The 12,991-nt window shown below is 39.5% G+C and overlaps 1 protein-coding gene across 2 annotated transcripts; it reads right to left on the bottom strand.

Moving 5' to 3' along the window:
• Positions 1 to 619: 619 nt before the first annotated feature.
• On the bottom strand, positions 620 to 12,699 carry SLC25A30 (solute carrier family 25 member 30). 2 transcript variants are annotated; one of them, XM_066571378.1, is made up of 11 exons: positions 12,609 to 12,699; positions 11,787 to 11,876; positions 9,740 to 9,818; positions 8,045 to 8,192; positions 7,310 to 7,404; positions 6,957 to 7,042; positions 5,621 to 5,716; positions 4,632 to 4,756; positions 3,982 to 4,120; positions 3,050 to 3,130; positions 620 to 2,262 (listed from the first exon to the last, which is right to left on the bottom strand). In XM_066571378.1, exons 2-11 carry the CDS (start codon positions 11,805 to 11,807, stop codon positions 2,221 to 2,223), a joined length of 912 nt encoding a protein of 303 aa, XP_066427475.1. In that variant the 5' UTR covers positions 11,808 to 11,876; positions 12,609 to 12,699; the 3' UTR covers positions 620 to 2,220. The 2 variants fall into 2 exon arrangements, with proteins under 2 accessions (XP_066427475.1, XP_066427466.1); XM_066571369.1 differs by having other exon boundaries at positions 12,596 to 12,640.
• Between the last annotated feature and the right edge of the window lie 292 nt (positions 12,700 to 12,991).

The following is a 12,991-nucleotide window of genomic DNA, read 5'->3' on the forward strand; positions in this document are numbered from 1 at the left end:
ACATCTGGAAGCTGGACCCCACCAGATGGGAGACTCCTGGGATACATTCTGAGAAAATAAATCACAATAATGTATAGAATTGTAATGTAAAAATTTGGAATAGAAACTGCTGAGAAAGCTTATGAGTACCCCTACAAATACCTGTAAGCCTCAACTATCGGTGTGCAGGTGGAAGGAACTGCACTGTACCCAGCACTGTATTGCTCATACTTTACCATATTAATTAATAAATTGATTGCTGCTTGAATATTGGCCTAGTCAAGCTCTCATTTATAACAAAATGCAGCTTCACCAGTGCCAGGTACAGGCAGACAGTCCCTGCCCTGGTCCTGCTGGCCACACTGCTGCTGATAGAGGCCAGGATGCCATTGGCCTTCTCAGCCAGCTGGGCACACTCTTGGTTCACATTCAGCTGAGATCCTGAACTCCTATTTCACCATTTTGGTGCCTTTGGGAATTTGCAGTCAATTCCAGTCCATCTTGTCCAGTTATGCCTCTGCAGCTTCCCCACAGATTAATTGGTACAGTGTAGTTACTGTCACTCCAAAGTGGCAAACTTCTCCAAACTCCTTGAAGTATTTGAAACTTCAAAACTGAAAGCAGTTCTAAATCATCACACTTTACATTTTAATGCTTTTAATAGGCTTGAAAAACATATACTTTACTTACACAGCATACAAAAATATTTACACTTTTTTTTATTAAAGCACAGAAACAGTTGTAAGGGGAAACACTGCACATCAGCATACCCCTATATATAGAAAATGTTTTACCTTCGGAAAGAAAGTGCCTTGTGCATTTAAAAATTCTATTTGTGCATTCAAAATTAGTAATTTTAAGTGATTACAGCAATTTTGATATCTCAATGAAACTTCTTTAAGTGGAATGCATGATTCTATGAAAAATGTGTAAAAGATTAACACAAGGCCACAAAAATCCAAAGCTATGGATCCTGCTTTGCTGCCCTCTGTAAACACAGAAGATCAGTCCTGCAATTTGCATCTCACATACTCCTTTTTCCTGGAATTCAACAACAGCACTTAAGAAGCTTGATGTAACTGTTGAGTTAACAGCCCTGAAGTTTTCATATACCTTTAGGCTTAAAGGTATTTGGTAATGTTTATAGAAGCTGTGGTTGATTTCTACATCAAGTGTTTCCTTGCATGTAACAGCAACTTTAGCATCTTTGGTATATGAAAGTGTTCACTAGTTCTGGACTTGGGGGTCTTTTTAAAGGAGGAAAGCAGTCTTTATAGTAGATTTACTTTGGGAGGGGTTGGTTCTTGTCACATAGGCACCCACATGAGCGAGCCTGACTGCTCAGTGTAAGATAGCCAGTAACCAATAATTCTTCCCAAGGACGGAAGAAGCATGGGAAGTTTCTCTGCAAGATCAGCAGATGGGCATGAACTTGTTTGAACTTCATTCCTACCAGCAATTTCCATATGAATATGTTTAAGAAGCACTTATGCTGAAATCAAGAATTATACATGGAAGAAAAAAAAAAACTTTCTTCAAGCTATGCAAAACTGTCAACTGTAGCAACCACACTTGCTAATGAAGCTGGATTATTCCCAGAAAATTATGCAGACATCTCAGGACTTAGAACACAGGAAAGCTTCAAAACCAGAAACAGATTTTACACTGCAGTAGTTATTGTGCCAACCTGAAAGCCAGCAAAGATGTCTTGTGACACTTCCAGTTAACTGGAAGCTTTAAACTATTACAATCCAATTGCATACGTTTCTGAAAGCAGGAAAAGCCCAACTCCTCAGTTCTGCTTATCTTCCCTTACAGAAATACTTTTTTCCTTTACAGAAATTTTTCTTTTCCTTCCTTTATGGAAATCTATGGAAATAAAGAAAAAAACCTTGTCTTTGACTCTTATAAAACACTATGCTTTGAGACTCAGATGCACAAAGTTGCATTGCAGATCTTTACATTCAAGAGCATTGAAACATTTGACAGAAGGTATTCCACCATGTTTGGTTCAGTCTGAAAAACAGTGCACATCATCCACTGAATCACGTGCACAAACCATGGTTTACAGGAGCCAGTTTGCCTTGAAATCACTTCCAGGTTCTTCTCATTCAGTCTTGCAGTGACCTCTTCCTTTGGCGCCAGCAGCTCGGACAATAAAGAGCAAACACTCAAGACAACTTGCACATTGCTCTAAACTCAGACAGTACATGAACAGAATTCTGTACACAGCTCAGCATGTCAGGCATCCAATTTCTTCAGCTGTTCATATGTCAGAAAGAACTGGCGCAGCTGATTAAGGAAAACTGTTTCCTGTTCATGCAGTGAAAACTGGTCCCTTCACTACTGAAGGTTAGCTGCATCTGTGTGCAACTGTGTTCCACTCCTTTTTCATTCCTTTGCCATGCTGCAGGTTGGCCACATTTTTACACAATACTAGGGAGAACAATGAAATTTGCTTAAAGGCTGGTGACACAAAATACTTTCCTGTCCATCTTCTTCAGGATCTTAAACCCAGGACAGAAGAGGCAGTCCTGCAAAAGCTCCATAAAAATACTGCAAAAACCCTTAAGAGTCTTTAATCACTTTGATGGGCTAAAGAAGGTTTGTTTATTGTAAAAAACACTTCTACCAACCTACTTCCCAGGGCTCTGATCAGCTGGCTCCTGAAAAAAGCCAAAATTGTGAGACTAAGATAAGCAAAAACAAAAAGACTGCATCAGTAACTGCCAACAGTTTCCCCAGTTCTGGAAAGAGCTTCCATTCCTAATTCACCTGGTCAACTTTGATTAAAACTAGGCTCATAACAAAGAAAATGGGCAGGCATGAAATTGGAAGAACAGAAAATTATTTTGCAAGATCATATTTTAGTGTTGACTCCATGTGAATCAAATTCAATCTGTCTGTAAGCAGCTGACTAAAAAAAAACTCAACTGCACAATTTTCCATTCATAAGAAGAGAGATTATCTGTGCTGATATGACACTTCCCACACTGAGTAATTCTGTAAAAAACAATATTTGCTGTTATATGGCTAACTTAGTAATTTTGCACACCTCTGGAAAGGATACAATGATATTCCATGGACCAAGTCTTAACCAGTTTGGCCAAAAGCCTTTATACAGAGCAAAAAAGCCTTCATTCTTCCATGTCTAGGGAGGAAAAAAAAACCAAAAAACATAAGAACACACTTACATAATTCTTTTTTTGTGAAAAATTCAGACAGCATGTCAGCTAACAAGACTGTACCAGACAAAGGGGTGGCTTAGTCCTGTAACCTTAATTTAAATTTATTGTCTGACAGGACAAAGAAATACATTTCATTAGATGTAAGCTTGCAGTTGACATTTGACAGCCCCCTGAAATTTGCTGCATGTAAACCTGCAGCTAACATTTGACAGTCCCTTGAAATATTTCAGTTTGCTTTATGGACCTCAAATTTCCCTGGACGATGTGACTTTGACTGTTCAGTAAACAGTTGGACAGCAACAGCTTACTATCCATTGTTCTCCACGTACAAGGCCATCATGGTCCCATCTCATACCACAGTTAGAGACTTCAGAAACCAAATCAAAGTAATCAAAATCAGAGGCTGACCTTGCCTCTGGCTGTACTAGGCTTTGCATTATGCAGTAAGCGACATAGAAAACCATCTGTTTTAGAAGATCTTGTTCTTCAAGGACTGACCTATGAAATGGTAATTTCCTGTCAGCCTGACATAGTATAAAGTTGAGCAAGACAGTGATGCTGAGAGCCTTCCTCTCCTCATCCAAGCACCCAAAGAAAGGAAGGTTCTGCAACAGACACTAACTTTCTTCCTGCCTTTCTATCAAGATAGATACTTTTCACACTTGAGTGCATTACTGACAGTATAGTCCTTTTAAATATTATGGCAAAAAGCATGTCTAAGTTACTAGGGAAAACAGAACAATTTTGAGCTCCACAGCAAAACCATTGCTTGGTGGCAACAGTTTCTATTTATGATGATACCTGAGCTACTTACCTGGAACAAGCAATCCAAAGTGCCCTTGTAGGCTGAGTGTCCCCCATGGTTTTGGCTTTTCTGATTCATCATACGTGTTCTTACAACATCAACTGGGTTGGATGCAAGGGCTCCAGCTAACCCACAAAGAAAACTGGAACTAGTAAAGGAAGGGTTTAATGAAACCTGATCTATCACACAGATGTATAAGAACTTCCCCTTCCCAGGAAACACACAGTAATAATGACTATTTAATGCTTTTACTAAAAAAATTAAATCAGCTAATGGATGTGAAAAGTTACTTTTCACTTACTATAAAAACATAATTTTGAAAATTTGCTATATAGCCCTTATATACATTATGCTTGGAAAGATGTTCATACCCCAGGGAATAATATTTGACTGTAAATTTCTTCCAACCTCAATTTGCACAGTTGAATGATTCAGACCACCCACAAAACAAATTTCCATGTTTCAAAAGAAAGCTAAATTCAAGTGCTAAATAAAATTAGCTTCCACGCTACCATTTGAGATGCTATTACCCTAAAAATTATAAACACATCAGAAATAAATGTACACATCTTGACAGATGATTAAAAATAAAAATACTCCTCTCCCCTGCAGCAAGAATTATCTAATAATGAGCTATACAAACAGTTATACAAACTTACAGGAAGTGAGTATATACTGTATCTCCCATATGTCCAGACAGAATTATGTGCTTCTTGGTAAGGTCATATACTGGCAGCTCTACTCCAACAACAATAGCAGCTCTCTGTGCTGTCAATGATACTCCCTGGCAAAAGGAAGGATATAGTTGGAGTTTAAAGTCAACCTTTGTGCACTGTTAGAAAAGCCAAACTCTTATAATACAAAGCAAAACACTACAAATGTGTTAAGAATCTTGCAAATTCAAATAAGGCTAATTAGTACAAGTCTTAGATGTATGTACTCCAAAACCACAAATTTGAAATAACATAAATCACTTCTCCACACAGAATGGAAACTTCAGATCCTTTAAGTTATTTACCATCTCTGCTTAACATCTCAATTCTTGCATCAACAGTCAGCTAAAACCTCCATTCCTTTGCTGCTAGCTGAAAAACTGATAAAGTAAGGAGGATGAACAGAAAACTGGAGATCAAGAAACTGTGAGAAAAGCACACTAATGGAAAAACATTCCTATTCTCCAGCTGCTCAAAACAATGGTCAATTTTTGGCTCTTCAGTTGTTGTACAGTCATTGACTATAACTGGCCCAAGAGACAACCTGTGAAACTGAATATGAGAGTTCCTGAGCTAGAAGGGATGCTCAGCAGCTCCTTCACTTCCAAATATTCTTTAGCATATGTTTTAAAACAGACAGAATGTACAGATTAAGAGGTGTCAGGCAAAAGGTTGTTGAACTGTTCCTAGAGCCAGTCACCCTAATTGAACCCTGCATTTGTCCTCCCTCTCCTAAGTGGCAGCTAATCCTCACAAACAAGGCTGGCTGTAACCCTTCACCAATAAGCACTGAGACACCAGCAGTGAAGCAGTCATGGCAAATGACAGACGTTACATCCTCCATATTTCAGCTGAAAACACTGTAAGAATACATGACATTAAATTGAACAAGGAAATGTAGTTGAAGTGTAAGATAGAACTAAAAAAAAACTTGCCTTCCATAATCCTTTAGTGCCTTCGTTTTGGTAGATCTGTATGAAGTTGCCCATCATTCCTCCTTGAATTGTTCTACCTTGAGCTTGCATTCTGATCTGAGATTCATTAGAAGATACAATTAAAAAAATAAATATAACAAAAAAAAATAATAAAACTACATTGGACTATCAAGATACAATTGCAAGTAGTAAAGTCAATTTCTCTAAGTATAAAAGCAAGAGCTGGCATTATCACAACTATATAAGTGCAATCTTTTGCCTTAACTATCCCAATGCAGCTGCTAATTTTATGTATGTATGTGGTAGAATTCTTAGCTGTGTATGTAGTATGTGGTAGAATTCTTAGCTGCATTAAGTCACTTCTATTTCTGTATGGGTACACTGCTCCATTTAGATAAGACTGGCAGATGGGTTTTGCAGGATGTCCTTTACAGTGTTCTCACAGGAACATGTTGAAATGAAAGGTTAAACAGATTAATGTTTCAGCCATGAGAACCATGGTCTTCAACCCTGTAGATTTATAAGATCATCCTTAGGGACCTGTCAAGGTAACTTGTATACACAGGTTGTCAACAAGTGACTTGGTGGGTGGATATAATTTTAGGAAGTAACTAATTGAAGCCACACGTGAAATACAAGCTTATGTTTGAAATGCCACTACATAACCTCACTAGCACTATGAAGGACAAAGCTTTTTAGTAATTTCAGGAAAACATAGAGAGTTTTCTTGACTTCCTTTTCATTAGGAGCAGCTTTGTAAGTCACAAGCTCCAGTTTTATAAGATAAACCCATCAACCCTTTCAAGTAACTGACTATGATCAAGATAACAGATTCTTAAAGAGCTGGTTGTTTCACTAATTCACTTTAAATGACTGATGCTGGAATGCCATTTCCTTGGAACAGAGGTTTGCAAAGCCTCTCTACAGTGCTAAGGAATCATACGGTACTAGTAGCATTCCCTGGAACTCCTGCCTCTGAACTGATATTCAACTATTTTGAGCTCTAGCAACATACAAGTATAACAGTGTTACCAAGAAGTACAGATGAAATACAGAGTGTGGCTTCTGCACAAACACCACAACATCAAAGTTATTCTCCCCCCACAAGCAGAAACATGCGGATCTAACTACCTCCCCAGCATTCACCTTCCTCACACATACTTCCAAATGATTAGTATGGACCAGAAGGAGGTTCCAAGAATTCAGGATGTTACTGATTCTTTAGAAGTTAAGAAATGATAATAAACAGGGTCACAAAACAAATCCTATATTCATCAGGAGACTGTTTTTACTTCAGGAGAGAACAAAAGCTAAAAGACAAGCTCTACGTAATTACCTTTAAGACATCTGTAGGGTTGGCAATAGATGATGAGATTACTCCAGAAAGAACGCCACACAGAACATTCATCATGAGGGTTTCATCTGTTTCACAAACAAAGATTTTAGCTGCAGATTTACAAAACTTAAGATGCATTAGGACAGGATGATGCCTCCCCTCATTTAACCAGAGAGAGCCAGTTACAGAAGCCATAAAACCTGCTCTGATGAGTTACACTTGCTGACTAACTTTGCTGTAACTGGTGTAAGGAATGTCTTCTTGGTAATCTTGTTCAAATGGTACAGTAAGATACCAAATGGAATTGGCTTCAAGCAAATCAGTCCTGAATTAAAAAGAAAATAACCACTCACCTTCTGGATGCTCAACAAACATTCTTTTTAAGCTCTGGTATGTGCCTATTTTTATAGTTCCATATGAAGCTTGTCGTAGCATTGCAGGTGCAATCCTGTGAAAACAAGCAGCAATAATGTTTATGCTCAAGATCTCAAAAACTCATCAGAAAATTCTTCCTAGTGTAGAGATATATAGCAAAGAAAGGCTTGTTCATTTAAATCAACAGTTTAAACTCATTATAAACAAAACAAGCTTTGGAGCTTGTTAGGTTTTGGTTTTTATTTTTTTAAATACAGCCTGCAAGAACATGAATGAACTGTGAAGGGATTATTACTATTAGACCATGCTTCAACTTGTAAACTATAAAATAGCTGGCAGTCATGTCTGAAATGTAGCTCCCCCACCATCCTGCATGTTTTGAAGTAAAGCATGCTCATTTATAGGCAAAGGTAATTCCAATTTTAATTCCGGGAGATGGAACAACCATAGCAGCACTGTAGAAAATAACCTTATGCTTAGGTATTGTGTTTCATGTAGGTTTTGTTGCTTGAGGGGCTATTTTTTAAAACATTAAATGCTATGGCAGTGTGCAGCACTGAAGGTATCAAAGCTGGGTCCTCCAACTTCCAGATTAAGGCTAGTCAAATACCTTGCAATTCTGAAGCCCAAAAATTCACATACAATGGGCAAATACTTTTACCAAGAGACTGTTCATAAGCCATAAGCCATTGCTGCAACTCAGTTACTCTTACCCAGAGTACAAGGCTTTCAACCCTTCTTCTCTGCATATTCTGACCAGCGCATGCACCATTCCACGGTAGCGAATCTCTTTGTATTTGGCATCATTAACTTGACCTTGAACCTGGAGACGTGTTTTGGTCAGATCAATGGGGAAAGTACCTTAAAGGAAAAACCAGTGAGAAAATTAACAAAGTACCTACCTAACCAAAGACAATAGAGAACACCATACAAGGAACAGCAACTTTTTTTCTATATCATAATATATAAAAGTACTCCCATGGGAAAGAAGCTTTTCTTACCAAGACTTTCTTTTAAGTGATTCCCATTCTATCACCTTGTTTCTTCTAAAGGCCTGACAGAGGCCCTGCCTACCTCCTGTGTTCACATTCACTATATTTTCAGGCAACACAGCATTGCCTGGTTGCCAGCAGCCACACTGAACAGGACTTTGCAATCCCAATCAAGCACTGAGTTTGCACATGTATTCTACCAACCCCTTTGAAGAGGACATCACTGAAGGCAAATTCTGTAGGGCACACTATACAGATTCTGGCCTAGTATCTGAAAAAGCAATAGCAGCAGTACCTATTTCTGTTACTGCTTTCCTGTAGCCTACTGCTATGTTATGTTCAATTCATATTCTCCATGCTCCCCTCATGAAAGGGTTCATAAACTCTATCCATCCAGGAAAGGACCACCTCAACATGCCATACTCACTTAAGTACTAACAGGAGTCAGGATTAACTACATCTGTTTAAATGAGGCTTACCAGACAAGCAAAACTTTCATTAATTGTATGTCTTCCTTAAGCTTTTGGCATTATTGGCCATATTCAGTCAAGTCAAATAATGACAAGTTTCAAATTCAAGTTTGTACAAATTTCCTAAGTAGAAACCCTTCCCATCTCTGCAATCATGCAAAGTTGGATTGGACAAGGCTTTGAGCAACTTGATCTAATTGAAGATGTCCCAGCTCAAAGCAGGGGGGCTGGACCAGATGACAAACACAAACTACTCTATGAAAACAAAAGATAATAGTTTTAAGTGTAATTTTATACTGCCTCTACTTTACTAGACAGACCTTTCATGCAAGCCCACCACATGCCCAACCATGTCCTGCTACAATGAAAATCCAGATTTCCTTTACTTTCATATACATGCATTTCAAATACAGGTCTACAAAAATGTGGATATTTAAGGTTTGCCTTTAGAGGAGGCCTAAAACATCAGATGCAGTGTCTCAATACAGCAATTATTCTGTGTTGCTCACTATTGAATTTTCAAGTGTTCAAATCTAAGCAACCACTTACATTCAAGAAAAGATTATTTAAACTGCAACACAGATATCCAGTAAAGCTAAAGAAAAATCTACAAGTTAAGAGTGTAACTAGTCAACTGCAGCAAAGCAGAAGCTGTATCTACTTATGACCACTGTCTAGGAACAGATCAAACAACACCAAATAATAAAACACAGAAGCAAAATATGTATAGAAAACAAGATTCACGAGGGATGAGAGTTTATAGACACAAGTGTTCTGGCATTGCAACAGAGATAAAAGAAACTCTTCAGTCAGCATTAAGCAAAAAAACTCTATGCTGCAGACCACCATATACCACTGTGTCACTGGCAGCATGGAACCCTACTTGTTTTACATGGAGACTGTCCAAGTAAAGAAAATCATGTCAACAATTAAAACAAACTCTTACCACATTCTGCAGTGATTGATGCTAAACCTCCATAGATAAAGGGTTTCCAGTTCAGTGCTGGCATTATTGGTTCCTCTTTCTGTGAAAGAGGAAGATTTAACACTACTGTAAGTACATGTCATAAAAATTCAAGCTAACACTTTGTAAAAACTTTGTGCCTGGTCCATTTAAAATGGGCCTTTCAAATATGAATAAAGAGTTAAAAAAACCATAAGTGTAAACAAACCCACATTTAATACACTTGACAATAAGAAGAAAGACAGGAATACCACAGAAAAGTACCTGGGTTTAAATCAGTGCCTGCTATATGTTTGGGCCACCACTCTCCTCACCATGAAAGGTTAAAGCAGGTTGTCTCCCAGGCATAATGTTAAGGAGCACTGCAGTGAATAGCCTCCAAGGATTTTTACTAAGCTGAACTAGTCTGACTACATGCTGCAGTCATTACAGAACTTGCTTTTTTCCAGTTACCAATGTTATTTAGCATGAGCCAAGCTAGTACACTTGCACTAGGGTGCATATACACCATTTTGCTTCCATTCAGACCTATTTCTGCTACCAGTGTTCACAATATTAATTCTTGTGAATGTTACATGAAAATTGTGTCAATTATTGAATTTGACAAAGCAACCACAATTTGTCATTAACTATAGCATATGCTTTGCAAGATGTTGAAGTAATCCAATTATGTTAGAAAAGAGATAAGAACTTCAAAACCAAACTAGTCCAGCCAACACCAGATTGCCCTTCCCAAAAACAAGTATTTCTCTCAACATCTTATTTTTCCCCTTCCTCACAATATAAATATTTTTCATTCCTCATTTTCTATTATACCCCCCTAAATATTGCATTCTACAGTTATTTTTGCCAATTAATTTTATGGGAAAATTGTACTTGAAAATACCTCCCTTGGCACTTATACTCCCTGTTATTCTTCCCTGCTTTATCACCTGTAGTGCCTACCTGGAAAATATCACAAATACACCCATTGCTTAACCCTGCCTTTTGTACAGCTGAACCCTCTTTAGTCACTTCATCCAGAAATGCCAATAACCCAGCACCTAAATGAATTTTTAGAGTTGCAGACACTCAGCAGGCCTGAACAATTTCTGCAGCTCAGTTTTCCTTTTATCATCTTTACTTCATGATGAGTTACCTGGCTCTTCTGACACATGAGGAAAGAAGCTAAAATGACAATTTTACATACTCAACACCTACATGCACAGAAATCCTTCTTATTCTTTACACTGCTGCAAAGAACATAATTAAAAAAAAAAAAGACAAGGCAACTAAGGTCACCCTACTATACTGCCAAAAAGAGTGCATTACAGAGGTCTGGACACACAGGCTTAGACCATGCCAGCTTTTCAATACAAAGGAGGCAGAGCCATGTGAATATGACATTGTATCAGAGGGAGGCCAGTTCCAGCTCCAAGTTCCTCATAATGCTGTTCTGCCATGATTAATGGCAGATCATTTAATTAACAGAGACAAAGCCAAGCTCAGTTTGCCCACTATCTGCTACACACCTGATCTTTACACCTGAGAAACTCATCAAAACTGACAGTTAAGCCCCCTAAACATACTAAAACAAGATTTCATCTATCATAAATACCACAACACATATAAAACAAAAATAGATCCTTTTCCTGTTCATTTCATATTTCACTCTGCCTAAGCAATGGAGGCTACTCACTTTTTAAACATAATTCTGAGCACGATCAAATAAAGTTTTCAATTTGCACACAGATTTACAAATATTAGTTGAAGTTTTAATATATAAATAGGATACTCTGATGCAAAATTTTATAGCACACTGTTCCTTTGACAGATCCCAAGGTGAAGGTCAAGGTCTGTACATCTGAAAGGTTTTCAAGTCTCATCTCCTGCCAGTATGCTAAACTAACCATATGAATCTTTCAGTTTCTAACCTCCAGCCCCCTTCTTCAAGGTTTCCATACTTTAGGAAGAAGTATGAAGAAGAAGAAAAACACAAAGCAAAGATATAGAGTTTTTCTCAGGAAAAAAAAAAATCAAAAAGACACACCATCCAGTAATTTCGCCCCATGACCTCAGGTGTCTCATTTCCCGCTTATATTCCAAATTCTTGGTTTGCTTCTTAGTCAGAACTTCTTCCCTATATCAATAAAAATAGTAAGTGTCTCCTCAGAACAATTCTGTATCAGCTGAGTGAGTGGCAAACTACTTAAAAAGATAATCCAGCCATCATTATAGAAAAAAATTAATATCTCCACTTTTACTAGAAAGATATTGCCTTTACAAAATACATGTTGCCATACCCTGAACATCAACAATGACAGAGGGGATACTCGACCGTAAAGAACATTGGGTTGAATTAATACAGAGATTCATCCACGCACTTTCTGCGGTGGTCAGAAGGGAATCCTCTTTCTTTTAACCACAGCGTGACTAGACTAAACCCAAAAGTCCGAGTTCCATGAAAGAACGAATCACTTAAACAACTCGATAGTTCCCCGACAGGGAGCAGGCTTGAAAAGTCCCACATCGAATTACACGTTGGTCGAGAACATTGCTAGCGTATTAAGCTCGCAGTACACTCGAGCTTATAGCAATTTTAACTATTTAAAGCGAATTCGGGTCAAGGGTGGCAACAACTACTACTACACAAGAAAAATAGCGTCCCACCCTCCGAGACCTAAGAGCAGCAGCAGCAGCAGCAGCAGCAGCAGCAGCAGCAGCAGCAGCAGCAGCAGCAGCAGCAGCAGCAGCAGCAGCAGCAGCAGCAGCAGCAGCAGCAGCAGCAGCAGCAGCAGCAGCAGCAGCCGCCGCCGCCGCCGCCGCCGCCGCCTCCGCCGCCGCCACCTCCCCACTCACCACCGAGCCCTACCCGACCCCCACGTCCTGCCGCGCCGACCCCACTGCTCCCAAATCCCAGCGCTGCTCCCCGCGGCCGCGGCGGCTTTTGGGGAACGTGGGGCTCCGCCCCGGGGCGGGCTGGCCCGAGGGGCCGAGCCAGGAGCGGGGTGTGGAAGGGGTGGATGCGAAGTCGCAGTTGGTTCGAAGGGGGCGCCGAGCCGGCTGCAATTATCCGGGGAAAAGATTAACCGTGCTGACCTTGCAGTCAGAGGTCTCCCCTCGCCGCTGGCCTTGGAGGGCTGCTGGGCTGGCGGGGTAGGCCGGCATTTTCCATTAGCGCTCCTGCCCCAGGAGAATGGAGCGGCTGTGGCGGGTGTTTCAGCGCTCCCCGGTTAACGAGCAGGTCACTCGGCC

This window comes from Molothrus aeneus, chromosome 2 (assembly GCF_037042795.1).
Source record: "Molothrus aeneus isolate 106 chromosome 2, BPBGC_Maene_1.0, whole genome shotgun sequence".
Taxonomy (NCBI): Eukaryota; Metazoa; Chordata; class Aves; order Passeriformes; family Icteridae; genus Molothrus; species Molothrus aeneus.